General features: G+C 45.7%; 1 protein-coding gene across 1 annotated transcript; it reads right to left on the reverse strand.

Annotated features, from left to right (window-relative positions):
• Positions 1 to 3,102: 3,102 nt before the first annotated feature.
• Positions 3,103 to 18,666, reverse strand: vps37bb (VPS37B subunit of ESCRT-I b). Its single transcript, XM_049019750.1, has 4 exons — positions 18,494 to 18,666; positions 9,854 to 10,025; positions 6,577 to 6,659; positions 3,103 to 5,605 (listed from the first exon to the last, which is right to left on the reverse strand). Exons 1-4 carry the CDS (start codon positions 18,596 to 18,598, stop codon positions 5,099 to 5,101), a joined length of 867 nt encoding a protein of 288 aa, XP_048875707.1. The 5' UTR covers positions 18,599 to 18,666; the 3' UTR covers positions 3,103 to 5,098.
• Positions 18,667 to 26,292: the final 7,626 nt, after the last annotated feature.

A 26,292-nucleotide genomic window follows, 5' to 3' on the forward strand; every position in this document is an offset into this window, starting at 1 on the left:
GAGCCTGTTTATTAATCAGCCTCGTCATCATAAGATTGCGTAGGATAACGAACTCTGAATAGAAAACATGACTTAAGTGTGGACACCAAGCTCACTCAATGATTATTTGAAACAGGCAAATTTCCATCGCCACAAAAAAAGATATAAACAAACAATACTCTCCCATTATAAAATGTAGATTGCTAGTATTATATATATCTAAATCTTTTACCGATGCGGTTACGGAACAGAACAACGAAGGACATGAGATTCGTTAGTATTGACTGATCAAGACGAGCCGGTGATAATAGAAAACACTGAATAAACACGTATGGAAAAGAACCGTTAGTTTGGCAGGCGACAGTTATAACGCAGAAGAAAAAATGTGTGCAGCCTACCTCTGTCTGTAACTATATCTGTTAACACAATGGCAGGTAATTAGTATAATTTATACTTAAGTACACCATACTGTCTCTACCCATTACGACGTTCAGCAGATTAAATTTTATGCATTGGGTTAGTTTTAGTCCGGGTGAATTTGGCTAACTAGCCTAAATTGCATGGATATTGAGAAAAAATTTAAGCGTGATTAATAAGGTGGCAAGATTCGAGCAGGTGGTTTGTCAAATCATGTAATTAATTCTGCTTTATAAAATCTTAGTTTTATTTAGAATTGTTTTATTGCTTAATAGCTGGGAGTGTCTTAAAGGCGACGTTTAATTTTAATACTATGGTAATCCGTGAATTCCGTATGTTTAATGTTCCGTATGTTCCCTACTAATCGATTAGTACAATAAACAAACAAAATGAATATTTGCTTGAAGTTGCTATAGATGAAGGACAGTTTATCAGCCTAGTATTGTAATATCCAGTTTGTTTAAAAGTGAGTGTTTCCCAACCTGGTCCTTGTGAACCTCCAGTCCACGTGTTTGCTCTCTGCCAGACAATCCACATTTTTGGTCCCTTTCAGTTCCAGGAAGGGCACTGGGTTGGGGAACACTGCCCTAGAGAAAAGATTTCCAACCTTATTCAGCAACCATGCCTCCTGTAGTTCAGACCTGGTAACCCATCTAAAGCCAAGCAGATTTGGACCAGGCCAGTACTTGGATGGGTGACCAACCAAGAAAGCTGGGTTGCTGCTGGATGAGGTGTTCGTGTGGCCAACAGGGCAGCCCGCCCTGGATCCCAGTGCCCCAGTGCAGTGATGGAGACACTGCTGTAAAAAATGGTGCCGTCTCTTTGAAAGATCCCTGGGAACCTTCCGGAAGAGCAGGAATTGATCCCTACGCCAAGTGACTGAAGCGCCTTTCGAATCTGGCTGCCTAATCATCCCCCACTGTACATCTAACTGGTGAATTCTCTCCTGCCCCTTCACCACCTTCGCTACTGTGTGGTGAGCGTACTGGTGCAGAATAGCTGAGTCACATCATCCAGGTGGGGGCTACACAGTGGTGGGGGTTGAAATGGCTCCCCATTGGTTCTGTAAAGTGCTTTGGGTGTCTTGAAAAGCGGTACGTAAATCTAACATTTACTTAATAATCTGGGGATTATTAAGTAATGACCTGGGATTATTGATATATAAAAAAAAAAACCCTATCTGAATCCTAGTGTCATGTGGGCTACTTGTAGTACGGACAGACTAGTATAATACTGACACACAAAATAAATAATAAAGCAAAAATAAAGCAAAAAAAAAAAAAAGCATTTAAATTGACATTCCGTTGCTGAAACCATTTAAAGAAAGCAAATTTAAAGCAATCTTTAAAAACGCTTTGATTTAAAATAGTTAAACAAGCTTTGACAATGTTTGTAATGTGCACACATTAAATACATTAAGGTGATTACTTAAGCAAAACCATTATTTTATCACTCCAGGTTGGCATCAACCATCAGCCAGCCAGCATGGTGCCTGGAGATCTGGCTGAGCTGCACCACAGCCACTGCAGAGACCTGGGGCCCAAGTTTGACCCCATCTACACTTTTCTGTATCGGCGTGTAGGTGAAGGTCTGGACGATGGTGGATTCTCTGAAGCCCGTGAGGATACGGCAGCCCTGGAGAAAGACTCTGTAGAGGTAGGAGTGGATTCTTTAGTCAAAGACTTGGAAGGAGGAGATGAATAACTGGCTGCAAAGCGACTTCTCCTTTTGGTGATCCCTGACATAACGCCTAGTATCAGTCACATGTCTTGTTTTTAAAAAAACCTTTTCAGCTGTTAAATGTATTTCCCTGTGATAGTTTAAGCCATTTTATTATCTGTGGCCTGTCATTTAAATAAATGCCTCGAGAGATCTGTGGTTAAGTGTCTGGTGCAGTGGGTATTGTGTGAGAAGAGTTGTGTTTTACACCACACTCAAGACCACACCCAAGTAGCAAATTATGCTTTTTAGGCACAACCTTTGTTTGCTTTGTAATTCCTGAAGATTAAAATTACAGTACATACATACAACTTGGCACTGCATTAATTGCAAGATAACTGCAAATAGTGTTTAGACTAGGGGATGATGTCATAGACTCCATGTGTAAAACATGGCAGACTGAGGAGCAGTTGCCATTAGTCACATGGACTTTCAGCTGCGAAAAGGCCACAAGGGCAGCCACAGTGTAATGAACTATATATTAAATGACTTATTCCCTCATACGCAATTAAAAATGTACAGAAGTTCCTGAATCCGTCAACATCGGATAGTTGAATGTTGCACTTGAATTGTAACCGATTTCTCACACCTTAATCCTTTTACATGCTGTACAACATTGATTACTGTATCAGTTTAACATGCAAGGCAGTGTACAGCACAAGAGACCGAGGTAATTAAGAAGCGGGAAGAAGCGCACTGCTGTGTAATGCTCGTCTCCATTTTGTGCGTATTTTTCTTTTAAAGAAGAGTGTTATTAATTTATGCTATTTCACACTCGTTCTGGTTTCTTGAACACACTTGAATGCCAGACACGAGAGCTATTACTGAGCCAAGAAACAAAACCGAGCAAAACCGAACATTTGAAATTTTAGGAGTCCAACAGGGGGAGACAAAGCTATCCAACGCTAACGCTAGTATTAGAGAATAATAATCAGTTCAAATCTAATACTTAAAAGAATTGATGAAAATAAAATTCTGAATAAAAACTCAAGTATAAAAACTATTTTATTGATTAAGGTTTAAAAATAGAAGTAACTTCTGGAGGAGTTTACTACATCTTTCCTTAGTTATACAATACAGAATTACTGATCAACATATTTTACAGGAGTGTCAGAGACTGTTTACAATACATAAGGGTTTATATAATAAAATAATAGGATTGTAATAATTGTGTAAGGAACACGAGAAAATTAACATCAAAACACAAAAAAAGCTATATCTGTGGTACTACATTTTTAGTTTGGCTGTCATTAATGCATTACTTTGTATTACATGGCAAAATGTTATTTCCCCCCATTTCTGAATGTACCATTCTTTCTCCAGTTAGATTCATTATTCATACCACTTCAGCACAGAATAAAGGGAACAGAAACCAGCTGAACAGTAAAGAAACACATCTGACCAACAAAAACCAGGAAAGATGGCAGAAAGTGACCAGGGCACTGAAGCTGTAGACTTGTATGCACGCCACTGGTCAGCAGTGTGCTTGCAACAAAGATAACATCTCTAATAAGGCTTACAGAGGTTCTTATATGACTGCCCTGAGTTTGGGTCTGGGTCTATGAAGTGGCAACTAACAGGCGGGTGGAAACAAAAGCGTTTGTGGTCAAAAACAGACTAACAGTCTGACCTTAAACAAGGAGAAAATGGCAGAATGTTTACCCAGTAAATCTTGCACCTCCTGTTCTACGCAAAACGAGTTTTCCCCTATGACTGAACCGAAAATGAACAGCGAAAGAAATAAATGGTTTATCAACATGTTAACAAAGTGCAATTTCCTAAGTTCGATATAAGCCTAAATACCTTATACACACACACACACACAAAAAATAATCGCAGCTCAAATAATGAAACTTCCAAGGCTTGATTTGTGATACGAATAAACCCTTCCTTCCCTGCATAAGGTAACAGCAGGTGTCCATCCTAAGAGTGGGGTGCATTACATCAACCACTGTAAGGCAATGAAGTGGAACCTGGGACTGGGGCACAGTCGCCAAATGGGAGGTATCCAGGAATACCATGATAGTCTCTAGAAGTATTTTGAAACTGCAACATATATAGAACATTATCTTTCGAAAATCTTGCAATTGTGGAATAGTGCCAGCAAATAAATGACACTAGTCAGGAGGGCTTCCAGAGCAATCCCCAGCAAACAGCCCAATAATGGAAGACTAACAACATCTCAGATGCCATTTTGACAGGCCAGATGACAGATAATTTAACAACTCAGGGACACGTTTAATGTCATTATCCGCATTACGTTTGGGGGACGTGGAGTGAATTTTCATAAATATAGCAGTAATTCCTATCTCCCAACAACTATAAAACCAAGATTTTATTTATCTAGAAGGATCTCTATGTAGTATTCCTACTCTATATACATAAACATAACAGAAGTACAGAACGAGGAGAGAATTAACACATCTTTGGTTGCAGGCTGCAACAAACCTGATGTTTTGACTACCCACCAATATAATGCTTCCAATAAAAAGTTAAAGTTGGATTTTTGGAAAACAGTAGTTGTCAGTATTTTTTTTGCATATGTACCATGTCTATGAGTCCTGATATTTGCTGAATCTCCAGTCTGCAGAGCTACATTAATGCTTGTTCAATATTCCACGCAGAGAACATAAAACAAAAAAAAAATAAAAATAAAAAAAACTTCACCACACAGTGAACAAGCCAGAAAACCTTACTACGAATGTGATTTATGTAAAGAGTTACTTTCTGGACTAGATGTAACCATTAAATAAATTCTGAAACTAAGAAACAGATGATCAGTCACCCTGCCTGACTGGATTAAAAAGCCTAGTTCCCTGCCAAAAGGTTAAGTTGCATTAAGTTGGTGTCCATGCTAATAGTTACTGAGAGAGACACGAGCACACAGTCCCGTATGTTGGTGTATTGCACCTTGAATGGAGATAGGGCTTGTGGGGGGGCGGGGGGGGGGGGGCAAGAATGGATCCCAACTCCATCCACCAAATTACTGCACAATAAAGCCTGGGTGTGGAGCCATACGAGGTGGGGGCCTCTGTGGAAGGCCAGGTGGATACTGGGGGAGGAAGGGGTTGGGATAGCCTGGGATTTGGCCCGGCACTTGGCCTGGCATGGGTCTGCCCATCCTGGGGGGGACAGGCAGGTATGGGACACCTGGGTAAGGTACCGCTGGGTAGGGCACTGCCATGGGCTGAGGAGCTGGAACTTGAGCTGGAATTGGGACAGTTTGGACAGCTGGAGGAAGCGGAGGTGCCCTCCGGGGAAGGGGAGTTGGGGGCCCTCCAGCCTCGGCAAGCGGAGCCGGGGTTTCTGGGAGGTTGGAAAGAGGGGTGGCGGTGGGGGCAGCTTGGGGAATTAGCGGGCCTTTTATAACCATCTCCTGCAGCTTTTCGATCTTCACTCGGCGCAGGTGTGCCAGCCTCCTCTTGCTCTGGTAGGTGTCGATGAAGGTGTCCAGAGGCAGGTCACCGTCCAAAAACGAGTCAGCCATGTTCTGCACAGAAAAGAGCGAGAGCTGAGTGCCGTCATACAAAACACCACCGCTGCTCAATATCCTATATATCCAACTTTTACCTGCTCCTCTGCCTACTGAAATGCTCAGTCTGCAGTGATTCGCTCATGACTTTTCAGAAGCATTCTACCCCTGAGATTCCATTTTTAACAATAGCCGTTGTCCTGTAATAACACACTGTAAACCACGCCCACGTTCTTGGTGCGGAGGACACTGTGCGAAAGCACCAAAGCAGGAAGGGTCCATTGCTGGCAGGAGTTTCTTAAAGTGGGGATAGTTGGACGAATCAGCTTCTGAGTTGCTTTAACAGCAGGAGAAATGGCATTGAGCACCTGAGCCGTACCTGAGCCGCAATGCAAAGAGACTGGTTTACGTTCCAGTTTGCACTGGTTTTCCAGGGTCGACACTGTAAAGGCGTCGCCGGGTTTGGAGGATGACGGTGGCGTAAAACCGAAGAGGTTTATTTACTGTTAATTTCCTAATTTCCTAAAATCTGTGAGAATCGCTGTGTTACGTTAGCATTCGTTTGCGTGAGTTTATGTCACTACAACAATCTGACCAGCTGTTCTATAGTACTTTTTAATTTATGTAGAAGATTCCAAGTTATTAGGAATGCGCCGGTACACTGCCATGTGTGATATTACTAACAATGAATAATATAGAATATACCCTTTTTTACTTCAGAAAATCTATGGGCAGAACACTAATATCCCTGTGCATTTCCAACAATCAGACGGTGGTGATGCAACCAGCTCGGTCTGGTCATGCTTTCTGCTCTGCCAATAAGCAGGGCCCCGTCGGCATGGTTACGGCTCAGGTACGGCTCGCATACGTTACAATGGAAAACTGCCGGTTTGCAGTAAGGCAACGGGAAAAGTGCCTGAAGTCACTCGCGGCAAATAACCCAGCTAGTAGGGCAACAGGGATGCCCCCAAACCCCAAGAAGAACTCACCTCTGTCTCTTCTTCAATCTTGGCCCCCTCAGTCTGCAACAGAGCCAGTAGGGTGTCGAGAGAGCCATTTCCTGGGCTCTGGTCTGCGATTTAAAAAGGGAGAATTTGAGACTGAATTTGAGACTTTCACCCCTTCCCATGCCAAAAAGCCAATTACCGCAATTTCCTAGGTGCAGGGGGCCGCTAGCATCACCAGCGGCAACACATCTTACTGCAAAGTACGCAACCATCAGCCATAAAAATGCATCATCATAAATTGCACTTTGCAACCCTAGAGCTCCACTTCTTCTTGAGATAGATGAAAAGGAAAAGACATCAAGCAGCCGGCCATGTAATTCAGCTCAGTTTGGAAATGCGGTCAGGCCAACGAGAAGCTGGTACCAGGGGGGATGGCAAATGTGCAGAGTCACCCTTTGCTTCCACACTTTGGGCATTGTTTCAAAATGACTGTTGCCATGGAAAGTGCGCATGGACATCACAGTGAACAATGGGTCCTTTCGCTTGGGGGAGGCAAGTCCACCGGGGGAGGCAGTGGTGCTGCTCCACTCGCTAAGCTTAGACTGCTATGAATTCATAAGAGGCAGGGCACCACAGGGGTCTCTGCAGCCTTCATTTCCAACAAAGTCCCCAGTCTCTCTAGACAACAGACAGGCAGCTGTTTAGCATTTTAACCAAAACGCAGGCGATGCATAAAAAAAGCGTGAAGGTGGATTTAACAACAAAAGTCAAGAATAGGAAGACCAACACTTAGCCATGTTCATCTCTGTTTGAAGAAATATTCACACCTGAGATGCCGAAGGTACATACTTCCAAACTCTCCACACGGAAAGACAACGTGAAACATATCAGCACATATGTTAGCTAAACATGGAACATTTGCATGTGCATTATTATTCTGAAGGGACTACCTTCATTACATAAATGAAATTGTTGCGCAGAAATCTTTATACAAGATAAAGCACGACATCTGTACTGTGCCATGAAGAGGCAAAAATTGTTGTCACCACACCATGATTCCCAGAATGCACTGGGGTATGTGGGCAGCAGCCAGGCGTTAACTACAAGCTGCCAAGAATCTCCTTCCAAGACGGCGGCTCGTGAGGCGCCATGATGGCGTGAAAAACAGTCACACAGATGCTGCTGTAGCTACGACAGGGAGCAGCCCTATGAGAACCACGCCCAGTCAGAGCTACGGCCAAAGAACCAGAGGGAAGCCCTGGGGATTTGCCCAGGAAAAGCAACCGCAGACCTGGGAAACCCAACCTGGCTCATTACTTACAATGAGACAATTACTGTGCCTATGAAACTAAGAGGCTACAAACAAGCGCAGCCTGAAAGGTACAAACAAGCAGATACAAGCTAGCACAGACAGGTACAAGTACATGCTGGCCAACACAGGTTACCACCACCAGTGAACAAATAAGAAGCAAAGGCAGGTACAGTCTGAACACACTGAGCTTAGACTGTACAAGAACCTGACCCTGCTGGATTCTTATTTTCAACATTCTCCATCTTCTCCGTTTTGTGCGTATCGAAATGCATCACTCTAATTAGCTTTAAATTTTTACGTCGTTCCCGTAATTATAGCCAGTAATCACGTAGCCTCCGACATGACCACGCAGAATCGATTGGCTCTTGGTTTTCTTTCGGCCTCCTAAGGTGGACTGTGTGCCTGTATAGGTAACATCAGCCGTAACCATTCCTGCCCGTGAGAACGAACGCGGTAATCTGATCAAAGCTATCAGACAGCTCACTGAGGTGGGGGACGGACCGGCAAAGGATCGAGGCATCTCCTGTGACTGGACTCCATTCATTCATATGAGGGAAGTTCAATGGTTTATCTACCATGAAAAATATAGTTTTTGAAAAATTTCCACCACATATATATATGATGTTAATATTAACATTTGGTAAAGCTTAATTGATAAATCACACATAATAAGATTACCAATGTTAAATACAGTAATATAAAGCATGTGGACATTATGCAATACTGTACCCGTACATAACCAGTAATGAGAAAAGTTGATTAAAAAAATATCTTACCCTACTGAGGGCACTTACCGGCTAGCCTGTACTAGCTTGGCACATGCTTTGAAACTTGTGGGCTTTTTCTGGAATTCTTAAACTTCTCTTTCAGACCGTGGTAAACCACAGGTAATGGAAACCAGTTACGGAAACCATGGATACCGAGCTCCCACTGTAATAATTAGCTAATTTCTAACCATTATGACAGATTTCTTAAAATATTTTGATGTACACAGTAATCTTTCACATTGTTTTTAGTTTTAATCTTTTGCACTGCTACGCACCTGTGTGTGTAGTGATCAGTAGCCTACACGTTCTGCGCACGCGCCTGCGTGTGTAGTGATCAGTAGCCTACACGTTCTGCGCACGCGCCTGCGTGCGTAGTGATCAGTAGCCTACACGTTCTGCCTGCGTGCGTAGTGATCGGTAGCCTACACGTTCTGCGCACGCGCCTGCGTGCGCAGTGATCAGTAGCCGACACGTTCTGCGCACGGGCCTGCGTGTGCAGTGATCAGTAGCCGACACGTGTTGTGCACGTGCCTGCGTGTGCAGTGATCAGTAGCCGACACGTGTTGTGCACGTGCCTGCGTGTGCAGTGATCAGTAGCCGACACGTGTTGTGCACGTGCCTGCGTGTGCAGTGATCAGTAGCCTACACATTTCCATTTCCTAAAGATAGCAATGCACCTGTCAACCTCATTTTAAGACTGACACGCCCACAGACGGTCAGATGGGGGCAAGTTCATTTGCTATTTAAACAATGTGGGCACCGGACAGGAAGTGACCGCCGCGCTGGGCTCATGCATGCACAGACGCTTGTGTCGTGCCTGGTGCCGCTTTATGCTGGGTGTACAATGAGACCCCCTTTGACTGCACTGACAAATCTGTGCTCACTGCTCGTTGATGTGCCGGTGCGCCCTGCTTCAGCAGTAATGGAGAGATTGCATGCAGTGCTGATTTCATGTAGTTTCATAGTTCAAGTAGAAAATTAAATATTCTCCTCATACCAAGTCTCCAGCTAGAAATTGTGAAAACAAAGCAGCAGAAAAATATCACAGCATCTCTCAGAAGGCTTCAATATATGATCTTTTGGTACCAGGCACAGGCCGTAAACACTATGCTAAAATAAAGGGCGTGAAGTATTACATAAATACCGATTTCACCACACTGCTCAGCCCCACCCTCAACCCACAATGCAAAGTGAAATCCACTCATGACCCAGAAGCACTCGAGGCTCGGCTCGGCGTTACCTAAGGTAGACTTGCGGAGCTGAAAAGCTTCAAATGCGTCCCGCAGCTCCCGGTATCGTTTGGTGAGCTCATTCTTTTGCTGGTCCAGCGTGGGCTGAAGCTGAAGATTCTGTTCAGCCAGAGTCCGGTTGCTGGCCAGGGTTACCTCCTTCGCCTGCTGGACCTGCTGCACCTGAAGCAGGAAGAGCCAGACGTGGTTAACCTGAAAACAGACGCCTGCGCGAGGTGCAAACCAACACACAAAGCACACGATTCAAATAATACACACAAAAACAACACCGTAAATAAACAAAAGCTTTGTTATACGCATATTACCAGCTAGTAATGGTGGAAACTACAGACAGACCAGTTTTATGTTCCATTTCATCAGCGTCTTATCAGATGGTTTCACTCTTTACTGGTTCTAATATCTCACATTAAAAATATTAAAGTCGCTTCAAGATAGAAGGGCATTAAATATTCATTTGCTTTTTATTTCATTTGAGAACAACCAAGACAGAAAAGTTAGTATTTCTCAAAGTGTGAGGGAAGAGGGGAAATCACCTATAAAGCTGAAGTCTAACCCTGGGGACAAACGCAAATCAAAATGACACAGGCAGTTCAGGGCATCTGGGGCATAAAGTAGGGGTCAAATGACATAGGAGGCCGTCCAGGAACGCTGGGTATCACAGGAACAGGTCAAACCTCCAATAAACACACAGCAAGAACGATGCAGGGCAGGAGGAGCAAAAAGACACCGGCAAACTTGAAAAGGCTGCCAAACTGCAGCCAAACATGCTTTGTTACATGCCGAGATGCAGGAGGCGTCTTACAGCACCTTCATCAAAACAAACACGCCTGGCGTGGCAGTGTTGCGTAACACTTCAGATACCCCAAGAAAAAGGGGAAGGAAAGGTGACGGCAAAGCCAGGGCAGGCGCATGCTAACCGCTAATGCTACTCCCATCTCCTCATCATGGGCAAACCTTCAGCGCTGTGCGGAAATGACGGAGTCACGTGTGGGGATTGCGGCGATCTCTGGCTGACACGAACGCAAAAGAAAATTACCAGAAACAAAGGGTGGGGGGGGGGGGGGGGGGCAAATGCTTAGATACTTATCACTCGGGTGTGCAGTCACAGTATCACATTTCGGGGAAAAACAGGCAGTTAATAATGCAGGGTGATGTGCACAGGGAAATACTTTTCCAGGAGGGAAAATGTTCACATAGGGAATTTTTTAATTACCTCTGAAATTTCAGAGAGCCTGTTTGTTCACACTGAAAGAGGTATATTATATAAAACTTCCACATTATGGTTATCAACTAATCTTAAATCCATTCATTTACAAAACTGTCCAAAACAATTGCTTAATTGATACCAAATACGGCACTTCCTGACAGGCTTCAGCTGAGGCACAACAGAACACAGACACTGAAAACTCCAAACCCAAAACTGTTTAATGTCTGCAGTAGGACACTAGGGGTCAACAGCCCCCCCCACTTACTAGTGGTGCCCTTCCTAGACAGCACCACGTCTGACATCATCAGGTCACCCGACAATTTTCTGGTGTGCCAATAAAGATTCCTTTCTGGTGACATGCAAGCCGTATGCTACCTGTCAGCCAGTCTCCCTAGAACCACACGACAATCAAAATGCAACGGGAAACATTCATAAGAATTCGGCTGAATAATTAAAATATCGTACTGGAATGAGGTTGAGGAGGTATGATATCCGGCTTTTAGCTTTCAATCAACCAAACTTTATTACTGTTAGCTTATCATCAAAATTATGTCATTTCACCCATTTACACACAAACACTCTTACATGAACTGCTTAAATGATCATGTAAGAAGTAGCCGAGTACAGTACTAAAACCAGTGTTAAAATGGAGTAGAAAGTCAAAGCCTTAACTCCTTTTTTCAGTTTCTGTTTCTATAACACAATAGATTCCTGGTTTCCTTGAATTAGCTGTATGATTTATGTATTGTCTTTACGCATGAAAGGCTTCAGTAAATGACAGTTAGTAGATTAGCTTCTAACACGTCTGACTGCTTGTTATGCTTAAAAGAAAAGTTCACTCATACAGGAGCCGCAGGACCTCGGAGTCCCAAAACAAACCCCACTGCATAACTGCAAGTGTTCTTATAAACCACATGCTCAGTGCGTCAACCGAAACGCAACGCCTGCTTACATCACTGCTGGGACAGGAGGCGCATGCACATGATCCCACAGTCGGAGGCATTATTAGAATTCAAGAGCCTCTCGGTCAAGAAGGGAGGGGCTTGACTGACAGTGCAGAGTAAGAATGCAGCACAGGGCAAATAAAGACATATTGTGTTTCAGATCCAGTGGTCTGGCAGGGATGTAACTCAAGGGAAACACGCAAAGAAAAAAAAACCATGACACTGACGACTGGAACAGACATGTAGGTTTCCGATGTGCACATGAACACAGAAGCATTGCGGGACCTCAAGATGCTCCAGGTAACAATCCTGGGTGGAATGGATACTAAGAAGAGTAGCTACACAGAACCACTGACCCGCCAACAGCAGAAAGCTCACTTTTCACCTCTGGATATGCCAAGTAGAGGACGTTCTGCTAGATCAGAGGTTCAGAACCCTGGGGGACATCCTGCGCAACAGCTAATTATTAAGATTAGAGAAAGTTAGAATTATAATTAGTTCAGACGTTACTCAATTACTTAAGCCAATTTTGACCTCAAGGCATGTTTTCGCTTTATTTATTCCGTGACCGGACTCCAGAAAAGGTGAACAACCGAAAAGACAAACTTCCTTTTTCAAAACTGAAACTTGATACTTAGATTTACACCACTGATATTGCTGGTACTACAACTGCACACGTGAAATACCTGTTCGCTTGCGCCTGGTGCACTCAAAAAATATTAGAACATTATGACAGTTGTAATTCTAAACAACTGCCCCAACTTTTTAAGACTAAGAATTTCTGCATTTCTGAAATAAAGTTTTATAGTGATCATATTGTTTGAAATGAGTGAAGCAGACCATGAAAAACACTCCCACACCCTACAAGGCTGCGCAAACTATTTAAGGCTCATGTGTAGAGGGACGTCCCACTGAAACTTCAGTGTTTAACAGAGTAGGCATGTCCCGAGTGCCCAGCCCAGACTTAACAAAGCACCTTAAAGTTGTTGTTCATGAGCATCATTACTGCTCTGACACACCATTCTCATGACAGAATTAAAGCATGAACATTCAGGATTACAACGTATACAAAATATCCATTTAATCTCTATGAGAAACTTAGCCATCTCCCTTAATAAAATACCAATTCAATTAAAACTGCGTAACAATCCGTCTTTAAATAAAGTTTTGCTTTTCAAAATAAGTAAAAGCACTTGTCATGCCTAATGGAATTTCTTTCAACAAAATATAAATATAAAATATAAATATAAATATGATGGATTTGATCAGCTGGTCTCTCAACGCAACTGACACCATCTTCTCAACGAGAAGCCTAGGTTCGGGGGAACCTAACTGTCCAGCAGGAACGTACGCAGCTGGCTACACGATGGACGAATGGGAGAAGTGGAGGGTCGTGTGCCTGGCAGCTCTTTCCGTGGAGAACATTGAAAACATCTACCTATTCGGAAGCATGATTACAGGTATTATGCTGATTGGATTAGGCATTGCCCTGGTTTATCAAAGATTGAAGAAACCCATAGGGGTCGGGTGCGAGGTGCGAGGTGATCTGGGCGGCGGCCAAAGGCGGGGACCTTGGCGGTCCGATCCTCGGCTGCAGAAGCTGGCTCTAGGGACATGGAATGTCACCTCTCTGATGGGGAAAGAGCCTGAGCTGGTGCGCGAGGTTGTGAAGTTCCGGCTAGATATAGTCGGACTCACCTCGACGCACGGCTTGGGCTCTGGAACCAGTCTCCTTGAGGGGGGTTGGACCCTTTTCCACTCTGGAGTTGCCCGCGGGGAGAGGCGCCGAGCGGGCGTGGGCATACTTATTGCCCCCAGGCTGGGCGCCTGTACGTTGGGGTTTACCGCAGTGGACGAGAGGGTAGCCTCCCTCCGCCTTCGGGTGGGGGGACGGGTCCTGACTGTTGTTTGCGCTTATGCGCCAAACAGCAGTTCGGAATACCCACCCTTTTTGGAGTCCTTGGAAGGGGTGTTGGAGAGCGCTCCTCCTGGGGACTCCCTTGTTCTGCTGGGGGACTTCAATGCTCACGTGGGCAGCGACAGTGAGACCTGGAGGGGCGTGATTGGGAGGAACGGCCCCCCCGATCTGAACCCGAGCGGTGTTTTGTTATTGGACTTCTGTGCTCGTCACGGACTGTCCATAATGAACACCATGTTCAAGCATAAGGGTGTCCATATGTGCACTTGGCACCAGGACACCCTAGGCCGCAGTTCGATGATCGACTTTGTAGTCGTGTCGTCGGACTTGCGGCCGCATGTTTTGGACACTCGGGTGAAGAGAGGGGCGGAGCTGTCAACCGATCACTACCTGGTGGTGGGTTGGCTCCGCTGGTGGGGGAGGAAGCCGGCCAGGCCTGGCAGGCCCAAGCGTATAGTGAGGGTCTGCTGGGAACGTCTGGCGGAATCCCCTGTCAGGGAGAGTTTCAACTCCTACCTCCGGCAGAACTTCTCCCATATCCCGGGGGAGGCGGGGGACATTGAGTCCGAATGGGCCATGTTCCGTGCCTCCATTGTGGAGGCGGCTGACCGGAGCTGCGGCCGCAAGGTGGTCGGTGCCTGTCGCGGCGGTAATCCCCGAACCCGCTGGTGGACACCGGTGGTAAGGGATGCCGTCAAGCTGAAGAAGGAGTCTTATCGGGCCTTTCTGGCCTGTGGGACTCCAGACGCAGCTGACGGCTACCGGCAGGCCAAGCGGAATGCGGCTTTGGCGGTCGCTGAGGCAAAAACTCGGGTGTGGGAGGAGTTTGGTGAGGCCATGGAGAACGACTTCCGGACGGCTTCGAAGAGATTCTGGTCCACCATCCGGCGGCTCCGGGCGGGAAAGCGGTGCAGCATCGACACTATTTATGGTGGGGATGGTGCGCTGCTGACCTCAGCTCGGGACGTTTTGGGTCGGTGGGGGGAGTACTTCGAAGACCTCCTCAATCCCACCGACACGCCTTCCGATATGGAAGCAGAGTGTGGGGACTTGGGGGTGGACTCGCCTATCTCGGGGGTGGAGGTCGCTGAGGTGGTCAAAAAGCTCCTCGGTGGCCGGGCCCCGGGGGTGGACGAGATTCGCCCAGAGTTCCTCAAGGCTCTGGATGCTGCGGGGCTGTCCTGGTTGACACGCATCTGCAGCATCGCGTGGACATCGGGGGCAGTACCTCTGGACTGGCAGACCGGGGTGGTGGTCCCCCTCTTTAAGAAGGGGGACCGGAGGGTGTGCTCCAACTACAGGGGGATCACACTCCTCAGCCTCCCTGGTAAGGTCTATTCGGGGGTCCTGGAAAGGAGGGTCCGCCGGATTGTCGAACCTCGGATTCAGGAGGAGCAGTGTGGTTTTCGCCCTGGCCGTGGAACAGTGGACCAGCTCTATACTCTCAGCAGGGTTCTGGAGGGTTCATGGGAGTTTGCCCGACCAGTCTACATGTGCTTTGTGGACTTGGAAAAGGCATTCGACCGTGTCCCTCGTGGGGTCCTGTGGGGAGTGCTCCGGGAGTATGGGGTACCGGGCTCCCTTTTAAGGGCGGTTCGGTCCCTGTATGACCGGTGCCAGAGTTTGGTCCGCATGGGCGGCAATAAGTCGGACTCGTTTCCGGTGAGGGTTGGACTCCGTCAGGGCTGTCCTTTGTCACCGATTCTGTTCATAGTTTTTATGGACAGAATTTCTAGGCGCAGCCAGGGCGTTGAGGGCGTCCGGTTCGGTGACCTCAGGATTAGGTCTCTGCTTTTTGCGGATGATGTGGTTCTGTTGGCCTCATCGAGCCGTGACCTTCAGCTCTCACTGGAGCAGTTCGCAGCCGAGTGCGAAGCGGCTGGGATGAGAATCAGCACCTCCAAATCCGAGACCATGGTTCTCAGCCGGAAAAGGGTAGAGTGCTCTCTCCGGGTTGGGGATGGGGTCCTCCCCCAAGTGGAGGAGTTTAAGTATCTCGGGATCTTGTTCACGAGTGGGGGAACGATGGAGCGGGAGATCGACAGGCGGATCGGTGCGGCGTCAGCAGTCATGCGGGCCCTGCATCGGTCTGTCATGGTGAAGAGAGAGCTGAGCCAAAAGGCGAAGCTCTCGATTTACCAGTCGATCTACGTTCCTACCCTCACCTATGGTCATGAGCTTTGGGTAGTGACCGAAAGAACGAGATCGCGGGTACAAGCGGCCGAAATGAGTTTCCTCCGCAGGGTGGCTGGGCTCTCCCTTAGAGATAGGGTGAGGAGCTCAGTCATTCGGAGGGGACTCAGAGTAGAGCCGCTGCTCCTCCGCATCGAGAGGAGCCAGATGAGGTGGCTCGGGCATCTGATCAGGATGCCTCCGGGACGTCTCCCTGGGGAGGTATTCCGGGCATGTCCCACTGGGAGGAGGCCCCGGGGAAGACCCAGGACACGCTGGAGAGACTATGTCTCTCGGCTGGCCTGGGAACGCCTCGGGGTCCCCCCAGAGGAGCTAGACGAAGTGGCCGGGGAGAGGGAAGTCTGGGTCTCCCTGCTGAGGCTGCTGCCCCCGCGACCCGACTCCGGATCAAGCGGGAGATGATGGATGGATGGATGGATGAAGAAAATGGTGACAGCCGCTCAAAGCCCCACTAGGCTGGCTGGAATGATTGATGGAGTGGGCAGAGCTGTTAGCACTCAGACTGTGACAATTGATCGCAAACTGGATAACATCATGGAGAAGCTCACGGCTTTGCAAAAATTATTGGATGGCGGAGACCAGCGTGGACATTAGGGGAGCTGGAAATTACAGCTTCTCGCCCGGAAACCCAAACAACCCTATCCTGTCAGGTTTTGGCTCCCCCCAATCAGCACCGGCCTCGGCCATGGCCGCTGCTGAACTAACAACTCCCCCAGAAGAACAAGGCAGCGAGACTCTCTTGCATTCCTCTCCCCCCATCCCACGCCTTCTCCGCTTCATTCCCCCAGCGTGGACAGGTGGGTCTGTGACCAGCGCCCCCCATGGCTGCAGGACCGGATGGCTGTTTGTCTCTGCTGGACTACCTCCACCACCCCTTTCCCTCACCTGTCGCAAGTTGTGTCATTTTATGTTGTAAGGCGTAGTGACCATGTGCTTATGTTGCTGAGGTGTTTTTTTTTTCGGTTCCCACAATGTCCTCCCCACTGGAGTACAGTCTGGGGGCTGTTTTTTTATTCTCCTCCTCTCTCCTCATGTTATTATGTTTCTTATCTTCTCTCTGTTTGCCCCTGTCTCCCGACCTGTCTCCCCCTACTGTGATGTTTGTGTATATGTATGGCCGGGTTGATGGCCAGTTTTTCGCTGGTACTTGTGACTAGTGACATGGTGTATTGCAACAGCAATAAAGGGTTCTCATATCATATCATATATCATATCATACACTGTCCAACAATCTTTTTTTAAAAAAAAAAAAAAACAAACAAACAAATAGGCAAAGGCAACAAAATACTTTTAAAATGGGGCCTGCTTTAAAGGAACTGCAGCAAAACAAATTACATGTATATTTCATGTGCGATTAACCACAATAAATGCTGTATAACACTGCTACTTTCTAATTCCACGATCGTACAGCTGCGATCTGTAATTTGTGTGTGGCGGGCCGGGTGTGATTCAAAAATGCAGGATCGTCAACTTAATCCCATAAATTTAGTTAATAACGTCATAACACACATACGCCTTTTAGCCCTGCTACACAGACACCGCATTATGGGTCTGTCCCGCATAGTAATCGGGCCGTGGAACAAAAAAAAAAAAAAACCTTGTTTACCTTCAGTACGACGTTATAAGCGGACTCCAAATATCAATAAATAACAATAATAGTAATAATCACACAATACACCGCAGATGGCTCCTGTCTTGTATTTAAATGATGAATGTGGAACTAATCAACTTCAAAATCTCAGCAAAATACGATTTATTTATTTACTAAGGTCCCTCCCCACCCAGTCTAAAGTTATGGTTGTCGGCATTCTGCCATTTTCACTGCCGTTCCAGTTCCATTACTTTTTCCTATAATTAATACTTGATATGTCATGAACATGCGGAGGTATTAGTGCAAGATAAACGGCACAATAACTACCTTATCGGGTGCGCAAAACACATTATTAGATTATAGCTAATTATATTACATTCGCCGTTCAAAAAAAAAAAAAGTTCACCGGTTAATAGTTTTCCCTAGTCACCTAACAGTTAAAAGTTCAACAGAGCAGTTGAAAGACAACACCCAATATAGTTTCACAACAGCAGTTTGCTGAAATATTTTGCAATTTACTTAAACAAGGTAAGTTGTTTTTAATATAATTAGATAAATAATATATGTGGCCTCTGAATTAAACCGGCTTACGTGGTGTGGTTACTGACAGGCTACTTATTAAGTAACTAACTTTTAAATATTGAGTTTAGCGATTAAAAACCGAGGCCTTAACAGCAGTGCCAGTCCCGTATTGTACTGGAATGCTTAGTTAACTAGCTTGTGGCAACTACGCTGTGGCAGACGGTTACTTCTTTAGAAAGCGAAGCTCTCGCCTACCTCCTCCAGCTCCGTGACAATTTTATAGAGCTTCCCATCGTCCTCCAGCAACTCATTTAGCTGTGACAGAGAGAAAGACGACAGTGTCCTGTCGAAATCGCACATCTCTGGACCGGCCGTGTTTGTGTCCGCAGTCACCAATCACCCAAGAAGCTAAGGAAGGCTCCGCGTGGAAAGCGGAAGCGGTCGAACGTAGGTCCGCCCTCCCTCCGAATCGGCCAATCGGATTCCATATGCGACTATGACGTATTCCGGCCGGCGGTGTGGCTGTGATGGAATCCGAATTTTCGGGCCCAGCACCCCAGGGTCCGGACTCAAAAATAACTGCCACCTGGTGAAGCGCGTCCCATACAGAGACAGGAACACCATAGAAACCCAATGGAAAGTCCTCACAGCGTCGTTAGGAAGCATCAAACTGTCCTGTACTGAGAATGTTGTAACTTTATACTTTATGAAAAAGAAGTAATTACACTGTACTCCACCTTCCTACAATTTATGGCTTTTATCTGTATGGACTTCAGAAGAAGATATTGATCACATTTTCAACGCCCGATTAATTACTCTTTATGGTAAATCTCTAATCTCAATCACAAGATAAATTGGGACTTTGAAACTTGATCTGGATTATCCTACACCCCTGTTTCAGAAGTTAAACACCAATATCCTCCAGTTGTGTACGGAAATAATAAGCAGGACACCTGTCATCCTGTACAGTCACTTTTCTCCCTCCTTTCTTCTGAAAGATAGTACAGGACAATAAGGGTGCCCACGGCCAGAATCCGGCGTTGTTTCTAGGCAGCCCATTAGGCTCCTCAGCGAATGCCACCTGAGCACTAAAGACTGATATTATATATACATATATATACTTTTACTAATCCTCATTCTCTTTTCTCCAGTTCTCTTTTTGCCTCCCCAAGCTTGCTCTACGTAGGTGAGTTCAAGCTGTCTATGAAGGGCAGGCACCCATAGCAGCACCCAGAGGGTTAAGGGCCTTCCTGAAGGAGCCACAGATGTGCCAAGCCTGGCCTCAAACCAATGACCTTCTGATCACAGGCACAGAGGCTCCGCCCACTGAGCCACCGACTGGCCCTTTCGGTATAATATAACGCTTTATTCCCAGAATCAACCTGTATACGTCTTTTGTACATTTATATGCTAAATTCTTGTCTAGATTTGTGTTATTAACGTATTTATTTTTGTTATTTTCTGGTATTTATGAACATTACAGCATGAAAAAAAACACTCGGGAAAAAATTTCAGTGTACTATGCTCATGACAATACAACTTGAGTGAAATAAACACATCCATTGTTTTGCTAGATTATTAGCCATGCCGTTATAAAAACAGTGATATTTTATTGAGACTATTCTCTCTGAGTCTTGAGACTATTTTGTATGGTTCGTTACCCCTACCACCCCCAGGCAAGAAAAAAAAAGTTTAAAAGAATTTATGGGGGCTATTTAGATACTAAAAAAGCGGAGTTAAACTGCCACCTTGTGGTTATAAGTGATATGAAATTAAACGAGAATCGATTCAATGCACCTCTCTGTACGATTATTGGTATCTTTATATTTTATTATGTATTAAATCTTTAGGAATAACCGGAAATTCACCAACGTTTGATAATAAAACATTTTGGAATGTAGAAATATTTGTTTCAATAGCCTGTTTTCTCTTGTGATCGGTTAAGTACCAATTTTCTTCCTCTCCTAGAAGTGATTTTCTGAATTCATGAAATGAAATGCATCATACATTTTTTTTAAAGACCCTTTATTTCTATAGTTATTCTTGCCACATTTGACATACATCTCTTACGCAAGTGTTTCACATGCAGACACAGAAGATTAACATAAAGATCTTGATATATAAGAGTAAAAACCATGTAATTATTTTATTTAAATAGTAGAATCTACATATTTTCTTTTAATTAAATCAATTTCACATATTTTTTCTTTTTCCCGTTAAGATTTCGAGGAAACCTAGATCGTAGGATGTTTAAGGGAGACAGTGGCAAGCAGACAAATGATGGTGTGAAGGCATGTAGGTATAAGACAGGCACGTAGTAGATGAAACGCAAACAGAGTGTTTGCAAGGACATGAACAAGTCACATGTATAGAGTCTCAACTTGAATTCCTGAGCATTTCTGCCAGCTGTAGCCATGGTGGTAATTAAATGTAACCACAATGCCTTGCCAAAGGTACACTGAGGAATATTTGGAATGTAATTTGCATACCCATAAGGATATACACATAAGTAAATATTTGATAATGAAACGTGTGTGTGTGTGTGTGTGTGTGTAGACTGCCTTGTAGATTCTTCAGAATTCGATATTGAATGGGTATTTCTTCTTATGGTTTTGTTCTTTCCTGCTTTCATAAGGATTAAAATCAGCAGGTCAAAAACAGGAGTAAGAGATGGTGGCTATTCAATTAGTGCATTATTCTACAGTATTTAATGTATAAATATGGACCTGGTTTTTATCAGTAACTCTCTACACCTGCTCTTGTTATCCGTCTTCCAAAACTGTGAATGTCAGTTCTGTGAGCTCATATAAAAGCCTTTAAAGCCTTATTACATGTAATACGGGGTCAGTCCCCTAAAGTTTGGTCTTGCTATTTAGGTCGCTCTGGTGGGGGTTGGGGTTCAGTGTCACTGCCAGGCTCCACTGCCGTCTTTAGCTTGATCAAGGGGGCGGCTGGTTCATGCGGTGGAGGTTCAGCTGCGGGGGGTGGGGTGGGGGGGGGGCGTGGCATGCGATCTTCAAGTGCAGTGTGCTGCAGGAGAACAGGCAACACAGAGGAAGTTGCAGTATGCAAAGAGAAGGGAGGCACGCATAACAGGAAGCAGATAAGTCGGAAAAAAAAATAACAGGCAGAGGAAGAAGTACAGATAAGCACTGCGGAAAAAACACAGTGGACTTTACAGTGAGAGCTGTGGCAGTGACTGTTTCAAGCAGACAGGCACATCTTCTGCCAGATGGGAGAACATCAGCTCTCAGAGAACCAGGGGACAACAGGTGCTTTCAAAACAAACTAGTGAAGTCAGCTCAGATCCACAGCAAACTCACACCACACAATTCACATAATCACAATATTCATTCTGGATCAGAGACGTTCAGTCCTTATGATTTACACCTGCAACCTCCCTCTGTTTTTTTGCAAAGGATTCTGATTCTGTTGGTACCTGCTAGGGGCTGCAGACCAGGCTGGGAAACACTGATGTCCAGTAATTACTCATGAGACACTGAAACATAAGGCAGTTTGCCTCATTTTGCCCTCTGCAGTGACACCAAACTAGAAATATGCACAGTAAAAAGTCCATGAAATACATTTTCCTGGAATTTGCCCGCAATTAGTCAGTGCACTGCAGATTCAAGACACATCACATTTAATATGTACAAGGTCTGGAATTAGGGCAGTGTGGCATGTCCGTCAGTTGCATTGTTGCATTAAACTCCTCAAATCCAGCCACTGCTCTCTAGGTGTTTGGATGATGTCCAAATGTCACAAAGGTTTTTTTTTTATGCTAAATAAATGAATGTTACATCCAATAATTACAGGAAATCTGCCTGTCAGCCTTATGACAGCAAATGCCAACTACAAACAGCTTTTTGTCCATTCACACATCCATCTATGTATCTATTTAAGGTCACGTTTCTCAGCACGACACTAAAAGCAGACACTAATCGGGTAACTGCAAAGTCGGCCAAATCCTCAGACACAAAACCCACAGCAGAAATACCCGTACAAGACAGTCACACGTGTGCCAGAAAAATCTGCAGCTTGGAGAGGACTCCTGGTCCATTTCCATACTAATCATGGCAGGAACTTCATTAAATCACCAATCTTGTGTCTTGCTGGCGTTGGCAAAAGCGGACAGAGAATTCATCACCATTTTTTCCACATAGAACACGTGTGTGTGTGCGATTGTGTGGGTTCGGTTTATATTACATTGTGGGGACCAAATGTTTTTTTTTTTTACATGTTGGGGACCACTTTTCTGGTCCCCACAATGATCTGTGAATGCAATCAAGTAAAAATGCTGAAAGTCTCGTGTTTCGTTTGGTAATTTATGGTTAAGGTGAGGGCTGGGTAGGGGTTAGGGTCGCCATGTTGTGATTAGAGTTTCCCCATAGTAATGAATGGGTCCCCACAAAGATATAATTACAACCCTGTGTGTGTCTGCCAATGGTCGATGTAGGGGGTATGTGGAGGACCCCAAACCATACCTCACCCCCACCCTGGTGGGCAAAATTTATCACTTGGTAAAAGGGATGAGGGACCTCATAGTTCAGGGCTGATATTTAACCCCAGTCCACCGCCAGTGTGTGTGTGTGTGTGTGTGTGAGACAGTGAGAGACAGAGTCTATATATATATAAAGTAAACATGCTACAGTGTCATTCTTAGGATCATTGCGGGTGGGTGGGTGAGAATATTTAACCTGGTAATAAACTAACATGAAAATACTGAAGTAGTGAATGGGTTAGGGTTAGGCATGGAGAGGGCATTGCCTAGTTGGCTGTACAGCTGTGTGTGTGACTAATTATATACAGGCATCATGTATTTGGCTGTACACTCATGTTTGTGAATCTGTAGTAGGTGGCTCGAGTGTGAGATTTTGTACATGTAGGTACAGCCTGTTCAGTGGTGTGTGTGTGTATTTGTGAGTCAGTAGGAGTAGCTGTCGGCTGTTGGCTCTGTCGGCCGTGTGTGCGTGGTTGGGTGTGTGACTCAGTAGGAGTGTGTGTCACCCAGCTCGCAGGACGCCCCCCAGTGGGGGTGGCTCTCAGGGGGCTGAACCAGATCTCTGTATGGCATGTGCAGCTTCAGCACACAGTACCTGACGTCTCGGTCTGTGTCATCAGGCGAGTAGCTGAAATAGGGATGACCTTTCCTCTGCATGCACAGAAATGCATGCACATACACACACGGGGGCGGGGGGTGTGATGGTGAAAAAGAGGGTACAGAGAGACAGAGGTAACCAGGAGAAGAAGGAACAGCAAGATTAAGACAGAAAAATGCAACAGGAAAATGGTTTCTTGTCTCTGTTGTCTATATGTGAATGTAGTAAGTGAACAGGCTTAAAGTTTGCCAGTGAGGAAGGGGCTCATATAGGCTTATAGATTCACAGAAGCACGGGATTCACAGTCTGGTCACATGGTTGTGACAGGGCAGCTCTTGCATGCTTGGGGCAGACCAGAGAAAAGGACGGGGTACTCACAGTCAGGAGCAGGGTGACTGAGGCGAGGCTGGGCTGTGACAAGGCTGGGGAGGGTGGAGCAGGGGGGCGGGGCTTCAATGGGAAGTCTGATAGGGGGACGGCCTGGGTCTTTGGACTGGGGGACACATAAGTCACAAGAGTATAAGGGCAGGTGTGAACTGCGGGCTCACAGAAAGGGACATGCACTGAACAACAGACACACATGAGAGTGGGTAGGCTGGGATGAAATGCATGGAAGAACATAAATTGGCAAGAATACAAAATAAAACATCGTTAAAACTCCAAAAAGGATGTTAGAATTATACATGCTTAGAGGAGGAGCTTTCAGTAGGATCAACAGGCATGTCGCTAAAGCGACTCACAGGAGTGTGTAAATGTGCAGGAGTGTGTAAATGTGCAGGAGTGTGTAAATGTGCAGGAGTGTGTAAATGTGCAGGAGTGTGTAAATGTGTGTGGTGGGACGTGAAAGGCTGCGTCTCCCTCACCTCCGCCTCACTGTTCTCCTCCCATCCTTTGCATTTCCTCCTGTCCTTCTTTTCCTTCTCGTCCTCTGTCTTCTTCTTGTCCTTCTCGGGCAGGATGTCGTCCAGCCAGGCCAGGTCGTGCTGGGAGAACACCAAGTCCAGCATCTTCCTCACCAACATCAGCCCCAGAATCTGAGGAGATGAGAACATTTAACAGCATCTCTCTCACACTCTCATGAAGCATCCCATCCATCCATCCATCCATCCATCCATCCATCCATCCATCCATCCATCCATCCATTTTCCAAACCGCTTATCCTACTGGGTTGCAGGGGGTTCGGAGCCTATCCCGGAAGCAATGGGCATGAGGAACCGGGGTCCCAGAGGTGTGAGGCAACAGTGCCAACCACTGCACCACCATGCCGCCCCCTCATGAAGCATCCCGATATTAATATTTATAAATATTCAGAACCGCTCCTCTGTACCGCTCCTCTGTACTGATTCACAGAACAGAGCAAAGAGCTAAGAGTAAACTACAGTATGTCGATGATGAACGAACCAGTCCAGCTAGTGTTGCTCACACACAAAAGTCTAACCAGTACGATTAAATAACTGGCATCCCATCCAGGGTGTACCCCAGGTGTGCCCTCTCATGCACTGGCATCCCATCCAGGGTGTACCCCAGGTGTGCCCTCTCATGCACTGGCATCCCATCCAGGGTGTACCCCAGGTGTGCCCTCTCATGCACTGGCATCCCATCCAGGGTGTACCCCAGGGTGCCCTAAGCACCCTGCTCTCGACTCCAGGCCCCCAGTGAGCCTACCAAGAAAAAGTGGTCGAAAGATGAATAGTATTAATCCAAGGAAACTGGTGAAAACCCACATAATAAAACCAGCAAAAGCAATATCCATTAAGGCCAATAGCAGAACCCACAATCATAGCTGACAGGTGGACCAGTCCCATAACAATTTACTTGGCAACAAAATCACACTACAGACTGAACTACATACTTTTCTAATCAATTCTTAAATGGCCCACGGCATCACTAAGACCAAATGGACAGAGACAGAAAAAATCCGTTTGCCTTTCAACAGAACATTTCCTCCAACTGATCTAACCGCACACACACATGCCTGTCAGATGCGATCGTTTTATCGTGCTGTATCGCTCGCTGTGAATGTTGAATGGGTGGGGCTGAGAGACATCTGGGGGGGGGGGGGCAGAACCACCCAGTATTTGTTAAGTAAAGGATCTCCAAAGATTGCGGAATGAGAAAGATTCATTCAGACATTGGAGGATTTGCCTGCTGCGACGACCGCCATACCATGACGGGGAAGACAATGGCTGCTACGGTCGACTTGAGGATCCACAGCACAGCCAGGCAGGTGATTTGGACCAGGGTGAAGAGGTGCACCTTTCTCAGGGGAACGTGGCGCAGATATATGAAGTCAGGCTGGTGTTTTGCTGGCATCAAGTACAGTTTGATTCTGTCCCAAAACTTTTGTGGAGAAAAGAGAGTCAGAGCATTTTTTAGTTAAGTCAAGACATCTTTAATTATACAGAACATTTAAGAAAATGACAATAAAATCAATAATGTTAACATAGGTGTTTGTGTCGATTCTAGTGCGTAGCCAGAACGCAGATGCCAAACGTGCTCAGTTTAAACTAAACGCAGTCACATGCGTGCACAAGGACGGACTGACAGACCTGAATACCGCTGAGAGAGGCCACACCCATGTAGAGGAAGACACCATAGAGCACAGGCATGGGGATGAACTATCAAGAAACCACAGGGTGATTCTTATTCAGTAAGGATAAGAGTGTAAATATACCGTGCAAGAATAACACTGAGTCATGCCGAATTCTGAGTACATGGTAATTTGGTATAAAGTGCTATTGTATCATAATACAGTTCAAAGCAAATATCAAGAATCACATTATATACACTGGATGTGATGTTATTCCATCACACAGCACATCCTCAAGTGCTACTCAAAACCGAGACACACCTGAACTTCCAACTATGTGCCAGAGTAGCTGTAGGAGTCATAGTGCTTTAGTAACCATGACAATCATTATTATTCTCCTGGGTCACTATCTGCTGCTGCCTCAC

Source organism: Brienomyrus brachyistius, chromosome 7 (assembly GCF_023856365.1).
Source record: "Brienomyrus brachyistius isolate T26 chromosome 7, BBRACH_0.4, whole genome shotgun sequence".
Taxonomy (NCBI): domain Eukaryota; kingdom Metazoa; phylum Chordata; class Actinopteri; order Osteoglossiformes; family Mormyridae; genus Brienomyrus; species Brienomyrus brachyistius.